The sequence below is a fragment of the Condylura cristata genome, unplaced genomic scaffold (assembly GCF_000260355.1).
Source record: "Condylura cristata isolate star-nosed mole 26May11 unplaced genomic scaffold, ConCri1.0 scaffold00006, whole genome shotgun sequence".
Taxonomy (NCBI): Eukaryota; Metazoa; Chordata; class Mammalia; order Eulipotyphla; family Talpidae; genus Condylura; species Condylura cristata.
The window spans coordinates 16,519,313-16,542,288 of record NW_004567107.1 but is presented as its reverse complement, the minus strand read 5'-3'; the positions used below and the strand labels follow the sequence as shown (position 1 = coordinate 16,542,288).

The 22,976-nt window shown below is 38.6% G+C and overlaps 1 protein-coding gene across 2 annotated transcripts in view; it reads right to left on the bottom strand.

The window, feature by feature from the left end:
* The window catches only part of KIAA0368 (KIAA0368 ortholog), a 96,425-nt gene that overhangs the window by 27,961 nt on the left and 45,488 nt on the right, over positions 1-22,976 (bottom strand). For both annotated transcript variants that reach the window (XM_012721467.1, XM_004677436.2), the window contains exons 12-24: positions 21,277-21,326; positions 20,310-20,376; positions 20,073-20,195; positions 17,605-17,708; positions 15,293-15,416; positions 13,517-13,597; positions 12,403-12,622; positions 11,881-11,972; positions 9,899-10,033; positions 8,653-8,815; positions 7,442-7,614; positions 6,342-6,443; positions 3,379-3,502 (exon numbers count right to left, since the gene is read on the bottom strand). In XM_012721467.1, coding sequence (XP_012576921.1) covers positions 3,379-3,502; positions 6,342-6,443; positions 7,442-7,614; positions 8,653-8,815; positions 9,899-10,033; positions 11,881-11,972; positions 12,403-12,622; positions 13,517-13,597; positions 15,293-15,416; positions 17,605-17,708; positions 20,073-20,195; positions 20,310-20,376; positions 21,277-21,326 — 1,558 coding nt within the window. The remainder of the gene's footprint in view (positions 1-3,378; positions 3,503-6,341; positions 6,444-7,441; positions 7,615-8,652; positions 8,816-9,898; positions 10,034-11,880; positions 11,973-12,402; positions 12,623-13,516; positions 13,598-15,292; positions 15,417-17,604; positions 17,709-20,072; positions 20,196-20,309; positions 20,377-21,276; positions 21,327-22,976) is intronic.

Below are 22,976 nucleotides of genomic sequence, written 5' to 3'. Positions count from 1 at the left end.
AAAAAAATGTGCAAAATGATGTAAAAATAAACTTTGTAATAAAAAAAAATGAAAGAAAAAAATCTAAACAATTAAGATGTTCAAGTAAGTTGCTAAAGGAATAATCATTTCAGAAGCCAGCACAAACTAAGTAACCTTTCAAAGATACTCATGTAATGTCAGTTCCCTATCCTGATAATGGAGGGGAAGGACTATATGGAAAAAAATCTCTGTAGCTTCTCTCAATTTTTGCTGCAAATGTGAAACTTCTTTCAAAATATAGGAAAAAAATTATCCCCAGCCACAGCAATCTTTTTTTCTCTATTAGATATTCCCATTTCCCATTTAAAAACCAATAATAAGGACCATCCCTGCTAGCACAACGGGTTAAAGTGCAGCACTATGAAGCTATCTCAACCACTGCAGCACAAGTTCCATCCCCGGCCAGAGGGCTGACCCTCATGGTACAACAGACCTCTCCTGACCAACCCACTGCTCCCCACAGCAGAGTGTTTCAGTCGATCTGCCTGTTCTGCTCCCCACTCTGTCTCTTGGTGAATCTTCTCACCACCCGTACCTCTGGCCTGTACCCCAGTTCTGTATGTGTAAATCAATAAATCTTTAAAAAAAAAAAATGAACTTTTTTGGATTTCACTTTCCTCCCCAGCTTCTATACCATTTCCTCCCGTTCCTTATTAACTTAGGAGTTGCTCAAGAAACACAACTGACATTTCTGGCTGAGGAGAGCCAGCCAGTGTTCTGTACAGCATCCTTGGCCTCTACCCACAAGAGACCAGCAGCGACCCACTGTTACCAGTGTCCAGAACTACTAAATGTTGCCAATGGAGCAAAATTCTCTTCCAGTTGAGAACTGATGCGTCACATTAAAACCTTTTGAGAATATAAGGAGAACTGACGAAACTCAACAAAAATAAACAACCCCATCAAAAAATGGGCAGAAGAGCTAAAAAGACACTTCTCCAAAGAGGAAATGCAGATGGCCAACAAACATATGAAAAAATGTTCAACATCACTCGTAATAAGGGAGAAGCAAATTAAAACCACAATGAGATACCACCTCACCTCAGTGAGAATGGCACATCTTCAAACAACTAGCAACAACAAATGTTGGCGAGGATGTGGAGAAAAAGGAACTCTCCTGCACGGCTGGTGGAAATGCAAACTAGTACAACCACTATGGAAAACTGTTTGGAGGTTCCTCAAACTGCTAAAGATGGAGCTTCCGTACGGCCCAGCAATCCCACTCCTAGGTATCTACCCAAAAGACACAAAAACATTCATTGAAAAAGATACCTGCACCCCCATGTTTATTGCTGCTTTGTTTACAATTGGAAAAACATGGAAGCAGCCCAAATGCCCAAAAGTAGATGACTGGATTAAAAAGATGTGGTACATACATACATACAATGCAATATTACTCAGCAACCAAAAAAGAGAAACACATGTCTTTTGCAGCAACTTGGATGGAGCTGGAAAAGATCATGCTCAGTGAGATAAGCCAGAAAGAGAAAGAAAATTACTGGATGGTTTCACTCATAGCAGGAGTATAATGGACCAGGCGAGAAAATAACAAAAATAATGAACAACCATATACCAGAGACATTTTATGGGGGTGGAGTGGGGAATGGGATCAAAAACGTTGGGGAGGGGGGAGTGCACAGGACTATGGTGATGGCACACAGGTGACTTGGTGATGGGAAACCCACAGGGATTACAATTGAGATGGGGGAAAAAATGTACAAAATGATGGAAAAATAAACTGTTATTTAAAAAAATAAAAAAAAATAACCTTTTGAGAATGACTACATGTCACGGTCTACATTTTTCTCTCTTTTTATTATTACTTGAACTCATCCCAAATCAGGATTTACCTTCTCCAGAAGGTAATTTCTACACAAATTACCCCAAAGTCACTAAGTGACTAGTTACCATCCTATTCCTAAGTTCAAAGATCACCTCTCAGCTGTCATCTTAACTGCTGCATTAGCAGGATGTGTAGCCAGCTGACACTCCCCACGCCCGACACCCCTCCCACCCCCCCACACCCTTTGTAGATTTTCTTCACTTCACTTCCAGGACTCTCGTTCTTGAGCCCATTCCTTTCAGTGTCCTTCTCACCCTGTCTACCAAAACTCTAAACTCTGGAACCCTCAGAGTTCAGTTCAAATTCCTTTTCATTGCTCATTCTCTTGGTGATCACCTCTAGCTTTACAGCTTGACATACTCTCTTTACATCAAATTTTCAACTTGAAACTCCTCGAAATTCCATCTTCACATACTCAACTGACTTCTGGATTATGTCCATGACGATGTTCACCTCACGAAATGTGAAGAGAGAAGATTCAGGGAAACTGCTTTTCTAGTACCCACCCATCCCTCCTCCCTTTACTCCAGCTGTCTCCTACAGCTTCGCGCATCTCAGTAAATGTCAACTTCATTCTTTTAACTGCTCGTATAAAAATCTCTAAAGTCACTGTGACTCCTCCCACCAAGCCCACTCCTACTCTACCCAATCCATAACTACAACTCTAGCTGCCTGTAGTTTTAACAAAGCCCTGGGTACTGTGTCATCTGCTAGAGATACTATGATGATTAAGAACCTGGGCTCTAACTGGCATTTCAAATGTTGTTCCTTCTATTCAAATAAAACTGGCAAACCATAATGAAAAACATCCAAAATTGTAAGTAGTTCCCACATGACGACACAGAGAACTGGTGTGGTCAAAATCCAGGTGAAAGATTCATCACCTTTTCCCATATTCTGTTTTTCTTTCTCTAAATACACAAGCATGAAGAGAATTTGAAACTAATGGGTAATTTAATTGACCCTGCTGGATGAGCAGAGTGAGATCCAATCATCCAAGATTTGAGGCAACACAGGAAATTCAGAAGTTTGAAGTCAGGCATAGAAAATCCTTCATTTGCTTAAGTCACAATAAAGAAACTTGTGGGCCAGAAATACGCCTCTTTGAGCAAAACCACATGCCCCAACTATGCAGTCACTAAAAGTCAGTGTGTCCTTAGTCCAGGCACACCTGGAGTGGCATGGAAGACAATGAAGTTTCACTATGTGATAAAAATTAGAGGCCACATCATTTGGAAACTGCTGTGCCGTGACTTCTGAAACTGCCAAATCCTCAGATGAATAACAGCTAAACCCCCACCTGCTTGCTAAAGCACTAAAAACAACTTTCCTTCATTTCCTGTCTGTCCTCCTTTAATCAATTATTTTTCTAGACTGAATCAAAGCAATACAGAAATATTTGAAAAAGATGAAATTTGTTAGGGGGAAGGGTATAATTTTTTAAATCTTGCTTCAAATGTGATAGAGAAAGGGTTACTTAGTGGTAACAGACTAATCAGCGGAGCATTTGGTACCGGGGGGAGGCGTGTACTCGTCTTCGGTCACCAGCCAGGCATCCCGGGCAGCCACAGAACATGTCCCTACGGCAGCACTGGTAATGGCTTCGCCAGTAGTAAACTGAAGTTCTATCTGCTTGGCCTACAGTAAAGAAATAAAATCCGTGAATCAAAGAGAACATTTCTTAAAAAATACATCCATTTCTAGAAAAAGGTGGCATCATATCTTATCTATTAGCATGCTTTTTTATTCTTTTGCCTGGATGTACGTCCAGCCTACGGGGTGGTTCAGAAGTGAGGCAGGTCAAGGGAACTGAGAATGTAAGCATGACTTGGAGATCTTTTCCCCATGTCATCTTCCTCACCCTAAGCAGAGAACCGTGAAGCAGTGTATTTTAATCTCTGGAAGGATGACAGCACTTACCCACGGGGTAAACCACAGAGAGCTCATGCAAATACTAGCTCCGTATCTCACCAGCTACACACCCTTATTTATTACTGAGCCTCAACGTCATTTGTAACATGAGCGTATCATCACCCACCTCATTATGTTGTAAGGATTAAATAAGGTTAATGGACATAAAGTTTTGAGTAGACAACTGACATTTAGTAACTGTACAACAGATAACAGATAAACCATTATCATTTACTGACACCTCTTTTTTGTACTCTGAAATTACATGGTCATCTGCAAGTTATTCCCACATGGCTCAAAGGAGAAAAGAAAAATGAAGTGTCATTAAAATATCAAAATTGGGTAAATCTAGATAAAAGGGTTGTTTACACTTTATATAGCTACACTCTAGGTTTAAAGTTATTCTAAAAAACCAAATGTCAAAAAAATCCTACATCATATATGCCAATTCTTTTTTCTAATTTGATTTAGAATTTTTGGCAAGCTTTACAGATATGAATCACTGACTCAACAAAGAATTGGACCTATTTTAGTTCCTTCTGGCATTTTTCTCTGCTTACTGTGGATCGAGAGGATGAGAACAGAATGAGTAATGGAAGAACATGAGGGCTATAGGGATACTCACCTTTAGGAGAACCACAAAGCATACATTTGCTTTCAGTCATTTCCTAACTCTAATGTTCTAGCCTCAACTGATAAGGTACCAAGTGGTAAAAACACATGCTTCTTCCTTGGAGGAAGAAGATTTAAGGGCTTTAGTTCCACATTTTCCTTGGTTAAAAGCTTCTCCCCGGCCCTCCCTGGTGGTGCAGTGGGTTGAAGCACAGCACTGAGAATCTGGAGCTGCTTCCACATGAGTTCGATTCCCGCCTACCCCGGAGGTGACCACATGGCGAGGCAGACCTCTCCTGACCCGCCTGCTGCTCCCCTCAGCAGTGTACTTCCTCGATCTGCCTGTTCTGTTCCCCATTCTGTCTCTGGTGAAGCCTCTCACCACCCCTGAGCCTCTGGCCTGTACCCCAGTTCTGTATGCACAAATAAATAAATCTTAAAAAAAAAAAAAAAGCTTCTCCTGGCAACCCAGGCTGAAAAAATTTACTTCACACAGAGGGTCCTATATTAGACATTCACTTTATGTGTCTGTTTCTACATGCTCCCTAATTATTTAGTAACAATACAATTATCTTACAAATATAACACTAACTGCAATTATAAATAACATGAATCTAGACTGTTTTAAACATATCAGAAATAAAGAGGGGGTGAACAGATGAAATAAAAGCCAGCACATAAGGATTCATTGAGCTATTATTTTATTTTCATGTGTGCTTGAAATGTTCTATTAACAAAATTTAAAAGAGTAAAATTTAGAACTCTGTCCTAGTTCACTATGAAAGTACTCTGTTCTCCGATTACTGCTTTTCGCTCTTATCCTTGACTTTTTCCATCACATTTCTAGTTCTGCATGGATTGCTGTACTTCCAAACTCTTAAAATAATGGCTTCGATAACAATTTAAGTATCCACACAAAGGCCCTCCCTGGTGGTGCAAGGAGTTAAGACACAGCACTGGAAGCTATCTACACCTGCTGTAGCATGAGTTCAATCCCTGGCCAGGGAGCTGACCCACATGGCCCAGCGGATCTCTCCTGTCTTGCCCCATTCCCCTCAGCAGTGTATTTCAGTAGATCTGCCTGTTCTGTTCTGCTCCCCACTTTGTCTCTGGTGAATCCTCCCACTTCACCTGTACCCCAGTTCTGTATGCATAAATAAAACTTTTAAAAAAATTTACTCATACAGCTATACCCTCCTTTGTGATTCTACTGTCTTAAATGAAAATACCTCTTCAATTACTCGACCAATTACTCAAGTCCTGCCAAACTCCATCACAATACTAGATGCTTGCTTGGCAATGGTGAGCAAAATACACCTGCCTTCACTGGAGTGGGCAATTAGAAACCATGGTAAATACTGTAAGAAAAAGTGTGGAGATCACAACAGCATAAATACTGAAGAATATAATTCAAGGGTCAGGAGAGGCTTTTCAAGCACAGAAACAACCCCAGAAAGACAGAAGCGTGAGACTTTCAAAAAGACAAAGCACAAAGAAGCTGATGTATGAAAATGTAGTTTGTTACTAACAAAGTGACAAAACAAAGGCTAGGGCTGGGGCCAGGTCAGGTCATGAGAAGAGACCTAGCATGCTGGGCCAGCAGCCACCTGTTTACAGGTCGCCTTCACTACTCTGGGCAGAAGTGTGAGTAAGGACAGAAGCCTAAGTCATCACACTGAGTACAAATGGATCCAGTACCTGCTCACCAAATACAGTCAGTGCATGGGTTTCCTCTTCTGCCCAAACTGCCCATGCTTTATCCAAAAAGTATGAGGAAAGACTTTTTTTCTACTTAGGTGATTTAGTCAAGGGATGACGCCAAAGCTTGACACTCGATAAATATTTAACAAATAAATCAACAGAAGTTCAAATTAAAGTCTCAATAGCATACAAAATTCCAACTACCAAAGGTCTTATATTTCCTTGACTAATAATCAGAGAGCAATATAAATACCTCCACAGAATCCATCAGACCTTGCAAGAGCAGTTTCTGGTGAGGAAAATCTCCGTCCCCAACTGGAAAATATCCTAGTGTTTGAATTGCTCTTTCTTTCATCTGGAAGAACAGATAAGTTTTTTGAAAACAAGTATGTAACAGTTTTAAGGCAAAACAATGTTTACAAAATGAGATGGCAGGAAGGGCCAGCGTGTGTAGTACATTCATGCACATTTTACAGAATTATGTCTACAACACACTGGAAGTAGAGGGGTAGAAAAAGGAGAAAACCTTGAACTACGTTTATTATCCTTCAAATTATAATAATTATAAATGTAGGTTCTGAGCCCAGAGGATCTAAGATCAAATGAGAATGGCAATCTCAGCAGTCTTTACAGGTGTATGACCTGAGTTAGTTTCTTCACCTCTCTATAACTATTTCCTCACCTGGAAAACAAAGATTAGAACTATAGGTACTTCACTATTCAATTAATGCATGTGTCGCGCCTAGCATCTATCTGCCTGGCACATTTTCGGTAGTCAGTAATGGCTGGTTAACAAGAGCTAACAAAAATGACACTCTATGATCTCAAAAAAGTGTAATTTAGATAGTAGCCAGATTAAGAGTAAGATAACATGTTTAATAAAATTGCAGTGAACTGAATGATGCCTTCATTCATTCACTTATAATTCAAACAACATGTTTTAAAATCTATGAAATTTTTATCTAAAACTTTTAGATAAAATTTTAAATGTCCCTTCCTCCAGATTATTCATAAAGCTTACTAATGCCCAGACTTCTTAAAAAAAAAAAAAACTGGCTGTAGATTAAGATTTGGATTTGGCCTGAAATTAAAATACTATTTAACACTATTACTTACCTTTTGCAAGACAAAGAAACCTAGCACATTTAATACCTGACTCAAATCTTAATAGGTATGGCCCTTAACTCAAAATTAAACAGTTACCTAGATTTTGTTCTTTAACATTCCTTTCTGAGTTAAATCGATCCTCTAGCTGCAATGCCATCTATTCTCACTACAACTCCGGCTTAGCTCATCTACATTATATATAAATGAAGACAATTTCAGAAAGGAAGAAAAAAGAAAAAGACTTGCCTTATTTGTTTCTTTGCTGGATGGTATTCGACTCAGTAAACTTTCCACAAGATGCAATTTGGTAAAGCCAGAACCCTCATTAGGGATTGGGAGTGGACCATTTCTGCCAATTTCACCCAGAGCTGTGCAGGCAGCAATTGCCAAGAGAGGTGATGTACTATCTAAAAATGAGCCTGTGAGCACATTTACAAAAACAGAATATACTATTACCCCTGTGGTCCAAAGTAGACATTGGTATACTAAAGACTCTCTTTAAAGATAGCAAAACAAAAACAAAAATCTGTAATACTTTCTAGTTAATAATATGCTAACATTTGTTCAGTAATATGTTTACAATAGACAAGTTATGGAAATAACCAAACTGCCCAAAAACAGATGAGTGGATTAAGAGGTGTGGTACCTACGTACAGGGAGGGAGGGAGAGAGGGAGAGAGAGAGGGGGAGGGAGGGGGGGAGAGAGAAATACGTACAGGGAGGGAGGGAGAGAGGGAGAGAGAGAGGGAAGGAAGGGGGGGAGAGAGAAATACTACGCAGCTATAAAAAAGAATCCCTGCTATTTACAACAACCTGGATGAGACTACTGGGATTATGGTAAATTAAATAAGAAGTCAGAAGGAGAAGACAAATACCAGATGATTTCACTCACAAAGGAATATAGAGAAACAAAACTAAGCTAAAACAGAACAAGCACTAGAAATCTAATTGTAGAAACGAGGCTACCAGAAGGGGAAGATAGGGAAGAAAGGGGAAAAGGACCCAATGGACTCTGGTAGAGGACTTGGATGCTTCTGTAGTAGGGATGGTGTGGTAACAAACATCAGGAGAGGTATGAAATAAACCCCTGAATCATATACAGTGCTGTAAACCAGTGCTACCTCAACTGACAAAAACAAAAGGAATAAGCAAGAGGGAACAAAAGAATTCCATAAGGAAATAAGCAATTTATTCAGTAATTAAACACATGAAAACAGTGGTGTCCTTATTTTAAATGTTTGATTTTTTTTTCATACCAGAATCATCTATATATTAGAAACATTAAAAGGAGTACTTTCACTGTTATTAAAAATACAGAATTTATTTAGCTTCAAGTAAGATTTTATGACAAAGCTTGTACCTTTATAGTGCAATCCTGTGAAAAGACGATAAAGTGTGAAACAACGGTCAGCCTTAACCTGGAACCGAACCCCCAAGCCAGCGCCCATGGTACTCGCCTATTGTCTCCGTGGCGCTCTGAATGAGCTGCTCCTGCCCGGGCAGGAAATCCATGGTCACCTCCAGGTCTTGCTGTTCTGTCGTCTGCATTTTCTTTTTAGCCAAGTATCTTCCTACTGTGAATCCCAATGCAAGCAAGGATCCATGCTGTATCTCTGGGCTCTGAATTTAACAACATAATAGCATATGTCTGTCTTCCTGTCACAGTGCAAGAAGGCACTGAAATAACTGTGCATCTATTACAGCTGTACTTCCAATAAACATAAGATCAAAGAATGAAGTAGTCACCTGAGATTCCATGGACTCTAATGAATCAGAGATGTAAACATGAGAAACCTTGAGTTTCTGATTTAGAATCCTATTAAATTAATCTGTGTCTTGACCACTCCAGGATTTAATTTCCTAATCCCACACCCACCTTGTCTTGCATATTCCTACACATTCCTGCATATTCCTATACATTCTTCAAGCTTAAAGCACTTACTTAACTACACTACTGTAATTTTTAAGCAAAGATCCCCCCGCCACTGCCAATAAAATAAAATAGATCCCATTTCTTCTTTAAAAAAAAAATTATAGATATTTATGCATACAAGAACTGGGGTACCGGCCAGAGGTAAAGGGGTGGGTTTAGGGGTGAGAGGATTCACCAGAGACAGCGTGGGGAGCAGAACAGGTAGATGGTACTGAAATACACGGCTGAGGGGAGCAGCAGGCGGGTCAGGAAAGGTCTGCCACACTATGTGGGTCACCTCCCTGCTGGGGATCGAACTCGTGCTGTAGACAGTTTCATAATTCTGCGCTTTAACCCACTGTACCACCAGGGAGGGCCCAATAGATCCTATTTCTAATTGTTAAAATTTCCAAACACAAGGTAGGTAGCAGTATTTGAGAGTATGTAGCCCTGACAGTGTTTTCTGGTGGGAGAGGCACAATGACAGGCCTTGTGATGGGGAAGAAAAAAAGAACTGACATTTCTGAGCACCACATAATACCCAGAATTCTCACTTAGTATCCCAATGCAATCCTAGCACCTACGCCAAGGGTCTATCAGACAGGAGGCTTCAAATTTGTTCAATGGACCCATTAAATTTATACATTACCAATCTTATTTAATCTTTGCAATCATAAAAACAAGGAAATTCTACGTTCATTTTTCAAATGAGAACATATAAATTGAAAATATATTCGATGCACTTATAAACTCTCCCACAACAAAGAGCAAAAACAAAACTGAAAACATACATGATTATCTTTTGTAGTCTTTATAAGCTGTTCTATCATGGCCTTCAACTCATTTCCCGAAACAGTAGACACCACCACAGAATAAAACAGTGCTGCCAGTTCACGCATCTCCTCCTTACTGCTATTCATAAGACTCTGCAAAAAAAGAAACACATATATGATATAAAATCATTCATATGCTGACAATATCTACCATATAAAATTAAAGAATTGATATATTGTTCAATCTATTGGTACCCATGAGAAAAGAACACAGTAAGCTACTAATTCACAATGAAAGAAAAGCTGATTAACGTGCTTATAAACCTTGCATTTCCATCAGAAATACAAAGTATAAAAAAGGTGGAACCAATACACAGCTGTAAGTGTTTTCCACAAAGGGCAAATAGGTTTTGTGGTCTCTGTCCTAACAACTCCACTCTGCTATGGGACGCAAAAGCAGACACAACAACAGAAAACCAAACAGGTATTGTGATTTTATTCAACTGTTTAAAAACACGAAACCACCTTAGCTTACAGGTCATACAAAAACAGGAGGCAAACCAGATTTGGTATATGAGCTATATAGTTCAATGACCCTCCAAACAACCAGATCAAAAGTCAAAAACTCTAAGATGATTTTCAAATCAACAAATATTCACAAAGGGAGAAAAAAACCCTTTTCAAACTAAAAGCAATTTCATGAAACCCAATTTCCCAGAAAAGTGAAAAATTCATAGTTCCTGATAAGTCACAGTATGTTTTCAGACTTATTAAAAACTATACATTTTGATGTAACTCAATTTTCATTTTCCAAAAAAGATTTGTGTTATATAACACAGATATATAAAACTGTATGGGACAATATGTATGATTAAAAAAAAAATTCACTGTTTATCTCAAACTCAAATTTAACTCAGTCCCTATATGTCCATTTGCTAAATCTAGCAATCCTTTTGGTGTGACTAGGGGACAAACACATTCCTAGCACGGCTGGTGAGAATGTTAAAAGTGGAGGTACACTGACTACCAGAACTGCAAAAGCCCACATCCTCAGTTCCCCTACTGAAGAACCTATCTAAAAAGTACACTTGCTCATAATCAAAAGGATGGTAACTGTGCCTTGCATATACCCCCAGTGACGATGAGTAACAATCTAGAATAGACTGTCACAGTTCAGACAGTGAAGTGGTTAAACGAAGAGGCTCTCCTGTCACAGCTCTGCGATGACAGTCCTTGAGCTAACTGGAGTGAAAGAATACACAAGGTTGAAGCAATGCTGCCTTTTGTGTAAAAGGAGAAAAATCAAATACGCTGATCTTTGTGCACAAAAAGTATACCATTTATATCTAAGTGATTTATGTTATTTATGACTTATGTATGTTAAGTGAGAGAGGAAGGAAGAGAAGACTGGCCAATTTGGGTAAGTGGGGAAGAGTTATTAAAAGATGTTACTTTACATATTTTTCAATTTAAATTACACAAATCTATTACTTCTTTTTAACTTTTCAAAACAAAGAATTTATTATTATTATTATTTAAAGATTTATTTATTCATACAGAACTGGTGTACAGGCCAGAGTTGCAGGGGCATTGAGAGGATTCACCAGAGACAGAGTGGGGAGCAGAACAGGCAGATCGACGAAGTACACTGCTGAGGGGAGCAGCGGGCGGGTCAGGAGAGGTCTGCCTCACCATGTGGTCGCCTCCAGGGCAGGCGGGAATCGAACTCATGCGGAAGTGGCTTTAGTTTCTTAGTGCAGTGCTTTAACCCGCTGCGCCACCAGGGAGGGCCCAGAATTTATTATTTTTTAATTGCTATGACTCAGTTCAACTCTCACACAGAAGGATCATTGGAACACACTGACCTGCAAGCTTCCCAGTAAATGTCCGATGAAAAGAGTTTTCAAAATGACCCAAAGGCAGAAAGGTCATAGGAACACTAATAGGAAGACAAAATCATAAGAGCGAGGAATAAATGAAAACGTTTACTGTGGACATACCTTTATCCATTCTGTTTTGTCTACAAACTTGGTAGCCAGCTTTTCTGGGTACACTGACACGGCTTCCAATAGACAATACATGACTGGCAAACCTCAAAAAGAAAAGAATCCCAAGTCATTTTAACTTCAAGAAAAGTAACAAACAACAGTACTTCTAAATACCTTTAAAATATAAGGCTTTAGGATGTATTCCCCATTTCTACAAAACAAAAAAGAACCAAGTATATAACTTGTGATTCAATACAGGAAATTTACAGACTCGTTTATCTATAAAACGATGCCCTATTCTTCACACCCACTTCCAAAGTACAACTGTGTTACCTATTGTTAACATTTTTTTCTGTAAAGAGAAATGATGTACAAAGGATGAATCAGATAAGTTTAGAAAAGAAACAAAGACTTAAAGTTTAGTTATAATAATGGAGAGAGAAAATAATCTTGCTATATATTCTCAGTTGAGGTTAAAGTTTAGATTTCTACTGAAGTGCTTTCATACCTGACCTCAGGATCACAGTTTCCTACCTCCAACACCTGCTAACAGCTGCTGAAGCAGGCCAATATAGATCTGAACAGGGTTGGTTTCCCCACTCTTGGACGATGAAGATGAGGCCTGACTGCCTGACAGCAGAGTCCGTATATAGCGTCCGATGGCGGGAGAGTGGTCCTGCATGTCAGCCAAGCTCTGAGAGGTGGGCACCACACCTGCACTGTGCGCCAGGCACATGCGCAAATACAGAACGATCTACCAACAGAAGGGAGAGCTTCAGGTAAGCACTAAAGAAACCCCTGCTGTAGATTAGTCTTCAAAGTGGCTGTTTCCAGTTTTGATTCCCATGGCCTACTTCATTAAGCAAGTGAATAATCCTCACAGAAACTAGAAAAATGATTCACTATGTTAATTGGAGAAAATTTTATATAACAAGCTTTTATAATTCCAACTATCTTTTAATAAAGTTAAAACATCTAAAAAATTACAAAGAAATTGATTATTTTTAAGCCACATACTTTTGTGAGAGGGAGGGGGAAGGAGATAGACACTAGAAAAGAAATCTAGGTCAAATGATCTATTTCTTGTAAAATTCCAGTTGTAATCTCCCTGACACATGAATCTGAGGAAATAATTCAAATCACCTACAGAGCAGTAGGTACATTATCATCAAAAAACCTCTGATGTAAGCCAGTTACTAAGAAACAGCTTTCCTTGACAGTTAAATAGGGCAGACAGCAATTTCACTCGGGGTATTCTTACTGTCAGCAAGATTATCTCATTTTTAACTAATATAAGTCAATGATTTAAGTAAAACTTTCCTTAGTAAACATTATCTAACTCTCTTAACTTCAAGCTAGATAACCCAAACATCAACAATAAATTTAAATTTCAAATTTAATTTGCATAAAATCAGTCATAATCAGTGCAGAGCACCCAATTTTTTCAGATACTCACTGAAATACATATGTTAATAGACTACTATGAAATAAAATAACCATTTACAAATATTGTTTTTCTTTAATAAACAACATGATGGAGATCAGTGTGTGGGTTTAGTTCAGACTCAAAAAATTCAGACTTCTCTTTGGGTGTGACTATCTTTTAGAACCTTAAGAAAGCAAAATTAGAAATCTGTGCCAGTCCTACCTCTCCAAAGGCTGCTGGGTTAAATGGGAGGACAGTGGTTCCAGTCATGTACTTGGCTGGAGTTTTCATTCGATGAGAAGCCTGATACAAATAAGTGCAAAACAAACACAGACACTGAAACATGGAGCACAGACACCCTTCCTCAACTCAAAAATAACCACAGTTCACTGTTTTTCTAGTCAAAATACTTTCCCATTAATCACGCTAACTGCACATATCCTTCACATCCTCAATGAAGATGTGGAACCTTATGCCTCATGCACTCAACCGCCTGGTTTAAAAGCCACTGTAAGCATTTATTGACACTGTCACTCCACATCACTGCATGCCAGTTATGTCCATTAATCAAGGGGGTGAGGGGTGCATCTCTGACCATATGTATGAGTGCCAACAGAGAAGAGAATCACAGCTGTTCCCTCCCATCCCCAACCCCCCAAATATGTCTATTTAGCAAGAAATGCTCAGGTAGATGGGCTGGCATTCTCAGGAATCCTCAAAAGAAAAAGTATGGCCCTCCCTGGTGGCGCAGCGGGTTAAAGCACAGCACAAAGAAGCTAAAGCCCCTTCCGCATGAGCTCGATCCCTGCCTGCCCTGGAGGTGACCACATGGCGTGGCAGACCTCTCCTGGCCCACCAGCTGCTCCCCTCAGCAGTGTACTTCGTCGATCTGCCTGTTCTGCTCCCCACTCTGCCTCTGGTGAATCCTCTCACCCTCCGCATCTCTGGCCTATACCCCAGTTCTGTACAAATAAATAAATTAGGCGCAGCGGGTTAAAGCACTGCACTAAGAAGCTTAAGCCACTTCCGCATGAGTTCGATCCCTGCCTGCCCTGGAGGAGATCCATGGCAGACCTCTCCTGACCCGCCCACTGCTCCCTCAGCAGTGTTCTTCAGCATCTCTGGCCTGTACTCCAGTTCTATATGAATAAATAAATAAATCTTTTTAAAAAAGAAAAAAGAAAGAAATGCTAAAGTAAAAAGTGGGATAAGGACAAGGCTGCGGGCATGGCTGCCACACCAGCAGAGAGCAGACAGTGTGTGCAAAGAGGAGACTTGTATGGTAGATGAGATGTACTCTTAGGAGCTCAGTGTAAACACTGAAAGTGCGTCCTGAAGCATCCTTTAACTGATACCCTAAATAATGCTTTTAAAAATAAAATGATGTTATTTCCTTTTTTTTAAAAAAAAAAAAGACTGATTTATTTATGCATACAGAACTGGGGTACAGGCGAGAGGTGCAGAGGTGGATTTATGCATACAGAACTGGGGTACAGGCGAGAGGTGCAGAGGTGCTCCTCACCAGAGTGAGGAGCAGAACAGGCAGATAGATGAGGGACACTGCTGAGGGGGGCAGCAGGAGGGTCAGGAGAGGTCTGCTGCGCCATGTGAGTCACCTCCGGGGCCAGGGCCAGGGCCAGGGCCAGGGATCAAATTCACACTGCAGAGGCTGCAGCTCACTTCCAGTGCAGCGTCCTGACCTGTTGCACCACCAGGGAGGGCCCAAAAGTTTATTTCTACGCACATTATACCAAGGAGAAACAGTCTTAAGGACCCAAGACTGGCAAGTAATTCAGATTTGGGCAAAATTACAGCTGAGAATTCTACTTTCCTCACTTTGTTCTTCTTTTTTTTTTTTTATAAATAATATTAACATTTTTAGAAAATTTATCACTGTTTAACATTTAATAACATTTTTAACCTAAAAAATAGGTGTCTGTCTGCTTTCATCATTCCATTCCATGACTCCAACTAATTTGCCTGAAGTGCAATAAGTACCTTTTCTTGAATATAATACACCATCTCTGGGAAAGAAGGCATCTGCTTAGCAACACTTTCTTTTCTGTTTCGACCAGGAAGACACCGTAACACTCGCTGTGCTTCTCCATGAACTTCTTCCCGTCTTTGAGAAAGACAAACATTAATCAAAAAGAAGTTTCAACAAGCTGGAGAATGATCATTTGATGAATTCAGAACAGCAATTTTATCTGATTGATTGCTGAGAAAATACCTTAAATGTTAATTATCTAAGCAAACAGTCATAAAATATATGGTAAAAAAGAAATTACTTGTTGGAAATGTTAAGGGATTTGGTAAATCTTATAAATTCATCTTTTGACTTTTACCCAAAGAAAAAAACAAAAGATACACTTGTCTATGCTTTATCATTGTTAGAGGTAAATCATAAACTAAAATACTTATTTTAAAAATTCAGTCACTCTCCACCAGTGACTTGTGTGCCCTGCCTTACACCTTCTTACACCTTTATGGATTCTTTTCTAATTGTGGACAACTGGTAACTGATAACGTGAAAGTAATGTGTAAAAATATGAAACCAAATCAATTTCACACCACCTACAGACTGACCTCAATCAAAGTTCTATTCAAAAACCATATACAAATACCATATACAAAAACTTACTTTACTTGTTTCTGAATTGTTTCTAGTTTTCTTAACTGAGTAAGACCTCAAAAGAAAGACTATTAATAAGTAAAGCCTCATGATATCAAATTTTTATTTGCTCACATAGTTTTAGCTAAACTGAAGAAGGAAAACTGCTGACCTCATTTTCTTTAATAAAGCTAATTTTCAGGACTTAGGAGACAAGGCTCAGTAGGCCAAGAACTTTGCTTGTCAATCTACCTAACTGGCTTAAAAATTCAGCTCTACTATGAACCACCATCTTGGCCACAGAGCCTGTGGCCTGTGCCTATAGTCAGGAACCTAAGACAGAAAAGTGACAAGCAGGGGAGCACCAGAATGCAGATTAACAATCCAAAGCCACTTTAACCCAATCTAAATGCAGCTGTATAAGAAGAAAAAGTCAACGTCAGAGTCTGGCAATAACCTCTGAAATATAATTAAAATTCCAACAACAACAAAAAACTCTAGTCAAAATCCTTAATTCATTAAAACAGAGAACAGAATGGTATTTCTGAGTCATGGGGAGAGGAGGAGTAATAGGGAGAGGAGGTGAAGACAAGAGCTGCTCGTCAAAGAATATAAACTTCCAGTAATAAAAATGAAAGGTTCTAAAGGTCTAATATACAGCATAGTGATTACAGTCAGTAATACCACTATATTCGTGAAAGTTGCTAAGAAAGTAGATTTTACACTCCCACCACAAAAAAGAATGGTACCATATGAGTTGATACAAGAAGTGTAAGCTAACACCAAGATCAACACTAATTATTTTCTGATATAAAAATGTATAAAATCAACATACTGTGTATCTTAAACATACATAATGTAATATGTCAATCATGTCTCAATAAAGTTAGAAAAAAAGTCATAACAAATTTTTAAAAACTTAAGAGGGGGAAAAATGGTATAAAGGGCTTATACTGGACCAATCAGAATAGTGATTAATTTTATTTAAACCATTCCTAAGCACAGATGATGAAGAGCTCAGTAAGTCTATCACAAAAAAAGAGAAAAATATGTAAAAACTTCACATAAAATATGCAAAAGTTCTAAACATTAGCTGAAGTAATGAAATTACCATTATAATAAATTACTATTATAAAATATATTAAAGGATCTTAAGATAATAATTTGGTAAAAAATTTTAATTTTAACATGGATACATACAATTATTTATTTACAATCATGGCTTTTAAAGATATGTATCAGCTTCAGAATCATGTTTCAAAAACTGCACCATACCATTCAGTAAAATAATCATTAAAATACATATCTCATTAAAAATATCTTAGTATACCAGAAATAAGACAATATTCCATTAACATAATATTAAAATACATGTGAATCCATAAACATTTCTTCTTTTTCTACTTAAAGTTTGATTTTGAGATATAATTATGTTACATAACAATCATAATCTGTTCTCTTCAGTTGATTGATTCATAAACACTTTTCTGTGTTATTTATACATGCATGTAACTTATATACATTTTTAAGTAGAAATATGTGATTCTGTGTCTATAATATACCAAGGGCCATACTTTGAACTCTTCAACAAACTGCTTCTAAATGCCACAAATGAATAATGCAGGCAACCATAAATTTTAGTAGTGTTACATAAATTTGAAATAAACCCAAATTCAAATTAAGACCTTTTGAAACTTACGGATCTCCGGCAGCTAGCAAGAGCAAATATCTGGAAGGTATATGATCTGAGGGAAACACAGTGCTGGCAAATTTCACAGCCACCTGCCGAACTTGAACTTCAGGCTATTAACATAAAAAGGCAAACACAAAGACAGAGAGAGATTTTAAAAAAATTCTAATAACCAGCAACTCATTTCAAGTAAGTTATACTAGTTGTGAACAATTAAAATTTAAGTTGCTTTCTCCATAAATATGTATCAAAATTAGTAAAATCAAGACAAATCCTTTGTTCAAGATCTTTAATCAAGTTGTTGAAGCCTTCCAGACAGTGGTATTACTTACAAAGTACATTTCGGAACTTAGAGGCCCCTCCCAGGAAAGCAGGAAGACCAGGCCCACAGAGAACCTCTCGTGAGCGCTTACCTCAGTCAAGACTAGCCGGAGACTGGGTTAAAGGCTAGCGTATCCAGGGGCCACAGTGGCGCTGACAGTTTCCTGTCATCACCTGTTTCCCCACCTCTCACACTCAGCTACACAAATGAAATTCAGATTTTTTCAGGAAACAGAGTTTACCTAGAATCCCTACAAATCTGAAGCAAAATACCTCCAACATTTTCATATCCACTCTAAAGTTAAAACACTCCCAAGCAGTCTCAACTACATAAATACATTTAACTAGCTTACACAGGTTAACAGTGCACAAAGTTCAACCAGAAAAGCAGTTGTGTAATCTACTGATGCTGAATCTTGGTTCTTATGCCCTTCCCCAACCCCACCCCAGCCAGCCCTCCAGCCCTAACACAGGAGACGAGAGCAATAAGAAACATATTTTGTCCCATGATTCTGCTGTTTGTGATCTTTATCACTTCATGAATTTAGAGCAACAGGGCTGAGGACTGCTCCTTAAGATTTAGCCCGGAGTCTGACTGCTTTAAATGTAGTATGAGAAAAGATAATTCGCTTAGCTGGGTACAACTGTTAGTATAAAAATACTTGTATGTGTATAGCCAGTACCCACATACATTATAATTAAGAAACATACTTCCTTGTAAGGTTAAGTGTGCTGATGAGCTTCCAAATAAACGTACACTTTTTTTTTTAAAGATTTATTTAATTATTCATACAGAACTGGGGTACAGGTCAGAGATGCGGAGCATGAGAGTATTCACCAGAGACAGAGCGGGGAGCACAATAGGCAGCTGATGAAGCACACTGCTGAGGGGAGCAGCGGGCGGGTCAGGAGAGGTCTGCCGCGCCATGTGGTCACCTCTGGGGCCGGCAGGAATTGAACTCATGCGGAAGTGGCTTAAGTTTCTTTGTGCTGTGCTTTAACCTGCTGCGCCATCAAGGAGGGCGCAGCAAAACTTATACTTTTTTATCTGTGACATATGACCTTGAGTCATATACAATGGACACCAAGAGCATTTGGCAATGGGAATCCATGGCAATCTATTTGCTGTATACAATTCTTGCTGGATGTACATAATTATCCTGTGTACATAATTATCCTGTGATGTTTCAATAAAGATCAGACACCTTTCTTAATGCTGGATAATTCCCTCAATATAAATGTATTAAAATTTTAGTAGGACACACTATGCATTCATCTCACTAGTATTTTTTGACATTATTCCCTCTTCAATCTCCCTGTCTTTCCACTAGAAATGGAGAACAAGAACTGACTAAAGCAAACACATAATATACTATTTTATAATGCATAATATATACCATGTGTACTTATGTCTATATATCTATAGATATTCAAAATTCTCCTTCAAGCTCTCTTGAAAACCAAATAAAGAGGACTAGAAGGAAGAAGAGAAGGTATAATGGTGGTGATTCACTTTCAACATACTTTGATATATAAAGTTTATAATACATTTAAAATCCCTCTACTCTTCTCCCCTGATGCCACCTATGAAATCTATGCACTTCAGTGATCACTACTAGTTAAAACAAAACACTTCCAATATGGAGCACGTGACATTACTAGCGGTTTTTCACCATGGAACACTTTAAATGAGCATTATCACTCCTTCTTCCCTAAAATCAGATTTCAAGGATTAAAAATAAATCATAAATCACAGCCCAAATGAAAGCAAGCATTCCTCTTAGTTGTGAAGATAATAAACAAGGTAATTTAAACCTTGTTCTTAAAATCATAGTGTGGGGTCCTCCCTAGTGGCGCAGTGGGTTAAAGCTCAGCACTGAGAAGCTAAACCCACTTCAGAAGAGTTCAGTCCCAACCTGGAGGTGACCCACATGGCGTGGCAGACCTCTCCTGACCTGCCCGCTGTTCCCCTCAGCAGTGTACTTCGTCAGTCAGCCTGTTCTGCTCCCCACTCTGTCTCTGGTGAAGCCTCTTACCACCCCTGCACCTCTGACCTGTACCCCGGTTCTGTATACATAAATAAATACATCTTGAAAAAAAAGAAAAGAGCAGTGTATATGTGCACCAGCCATTGTCATTTGCATGTCTGGATCTACCTTTATTAAGTACGAAGCCACAAGTGCCTCCATGAGAGTTCGCTGTGCTCCTTCCAAGGTACTGTAAGCTCCCACCATCATAGATAGTGCTTCTTGAATAGCAAGTCGAGTCTCAGGCTCTTCCTATAAAGATGAGAAAGATGATATTTCCCTTCCTTTCGGGCTTCCAGGAAAGCATCCAAATAGAAAGCATAAACTTGCCAGGGCTTCAAGTAGAAATGGAGAACATTTCCCTACCTTACACAGGGCTTCAAAAAGTTGCTGCACAAGAGCTATATCCTTAGTGAATAAATGAGGCATTCGACTGTAAGAGAATACAAGACCCTCATTATTACCTTAAGTGCCCATGAAATGGAAGAAATCAAAATCAAAACAAAATGTAAATACTCCTAAACTTACACTACTATCCTGACAGACTGACTTTATAATATTCCATGCATTCAGTTAACATTTCTGATTTTAGGAAAAAGAAAACTGATAATTAAGACCAAATTGCTATTTAAACTAAAAGCTATTATGATGGTGGGCTTTGTTAAGTCACGCCAACAGACGAGAGAGGACTTTGGCAAACCCTGCACTCCATCAGATCTGGGGTGGCCTCGAGCTAAGGCCCAAGCTCCTTTCCCTTCACGAGACAGAAGAGCAAGACCTGGCCCACAGAGGCCGGTCAACAACCTGCGCTAGGGGGAAATGGCCCATGGTGCCACCGAGGACACTGCACCACTCTGCAACCCAGACATGCAGTGACGGGCGAGGAAACCAGGAGGAGAGAGGAGACACACTGAGTGGAGAGGAGACCCAGCTGTGAAGCAGAATCACTCAGGATCATAAAGAATCACATCAAAAAAGAGAATCGCTAGGAAAACCTTGATGATTAAAGTTAATAAAGACTCAAAGCAAGTAGCAGCAAGACCACTAAGGACAACCAAATGTTTCCAGGGTACAAGAAAGTAACTCATTTTGACAGAATCCAGTTCAAAATCTCATTTCAAGACCACTGTTGAATACTGCACCATAATTTCAAATGTAAATTAATGTCTCACGTCATTTTCCTTCTACAAAGATGTTAATTGTAAACACCTCTGGCCATTAAAACATTTCTTTGCAGAGTCACAACTAATGTATTCTCCATCCATTATTAAATACACATCATTTTTCTTAGTTTACCAACCGGATATCCTTCACTGAAAGAGAGTTTACTCACCTGGAGAGTTTTCCAACAGCTGAATATGCCATTGACAGTAGCTTAGGGTCCTTGAAATTAAGAAAGAAAGAAAAAAAGAACAAAAAACAAGACAAAAAAAATAGTAAACGGCAAACTTTTTGCTGCAATTGCATGCATTACTTTACTCCTTGCTACTCTGCCTGTCTACATGATGCTAACACCTGAGCAAAACAAACAAAAATGTCCAAACCCAGCATTCATCACACTACTAAAAGGAAAAACAAAACAAAACTTGCATTCCCCAATGCACTTCAAAAGGAAAATGTGCAGTAACATATAAAAAGATTCTCTAATCTGATGCTACTAAGTTCATGGTATTGTCAATAGTTAGTAACCTGCAAACGCCAGAATTCGTCTTCAACATACTCATGATGCAGCTTAACTCATTAGAAAATTCATCACTGCTCCAAAAGACTAGAATCCCCACTCTCTCACCCAAAAGTGCCTAAGTTTGGGAGTGACTTTCTGAAACCCTGTACTATAATAAACAACTCCATATATCTTTCACATAAAAAATTGAAGCAATCATAGTCATCAAATGAGTTTGTGAGGTGCACACTCAAAATACAGATCCATTTTACATGGTCTTATCAAAAACAGTCTTGCTGATTACTCAGAACACAGCAATACTTGTATCAGTTGAAGTTTATACATTTAACAGAGGATTCCCCCTTTCAACCTGGATGGACACCTGTTGAAACACATGCAGTTGTCACCTGGAGAAAAGAGGATTAAGAGCTCTGTGCTCTATCTAGCCTCTCTAATCTATTTTTAAATATAATTTCTCCCCTAAATGTCCCAAAACATTTTTTAATGTCTACCAACCACCCAAAGCATGTCACTATGCCATAAAAATAATCAGAAGGTAATTTATAAAGCCATGTGAGCACTGTTCAGTAGGAGAAAGAAGACAGGCTGCTCAGGCCTAACACTGTTTCCAAAGCACAGCTGGACATGAATGGACAATTTTTCATCAATTCACTGTGCTGAACGATGTACAAGTTTATCTCTCTTAATCTTTACAATAAACCAGTGAAATGGCAACATTGTTTTCTTTTTCAAATAAAAAATGAGGGTCTAAAGGATTTAAATAACTCACCAATGAATGAAGCTATTATTCAAACTCAATTCCAACTCCATATCTTGATCACACTACTGCAAACATGCATTCATGTTTAGCTATAACTTACAGGGGAAATGCTAACTAGAGCTCTTGAAACCTTACCTTGTTTAAGCAAAAATTTACCTGCAAACCAGGAAATGGTGAGACTGATAACAGCAAAGTCAAAGAATATTCAAAAATCTACATGTCAAGGAATCCTCATCCCAATTAGATAAGGAATCAAAAATTTACTGAATGCATGTTTTGACAGAATTTTGAACCATTTAAACTGTTAATCCCAAATAATTTTCTCAATGCAAGCATATCCAAATAGACCATATGAAAATAAATTGTGAAATAAAATTAAATTCTGTTTTTAAACAGTGCCTCTGAGTAGATATTTGCTTTGAGATATGTTATTTAAACAAGTTATGACTCCTCAAGATTCTTATCAGTTATTTTTTTAGTTTTAAAAAAAGCAAAAGATGAAGTAATGTCTAAAGTTTACCCTACTTAATCTAAGTATATTAACAAGTGGAGGAAAGCCAGCAAAATGTAAATAAATCAACATGCAGAC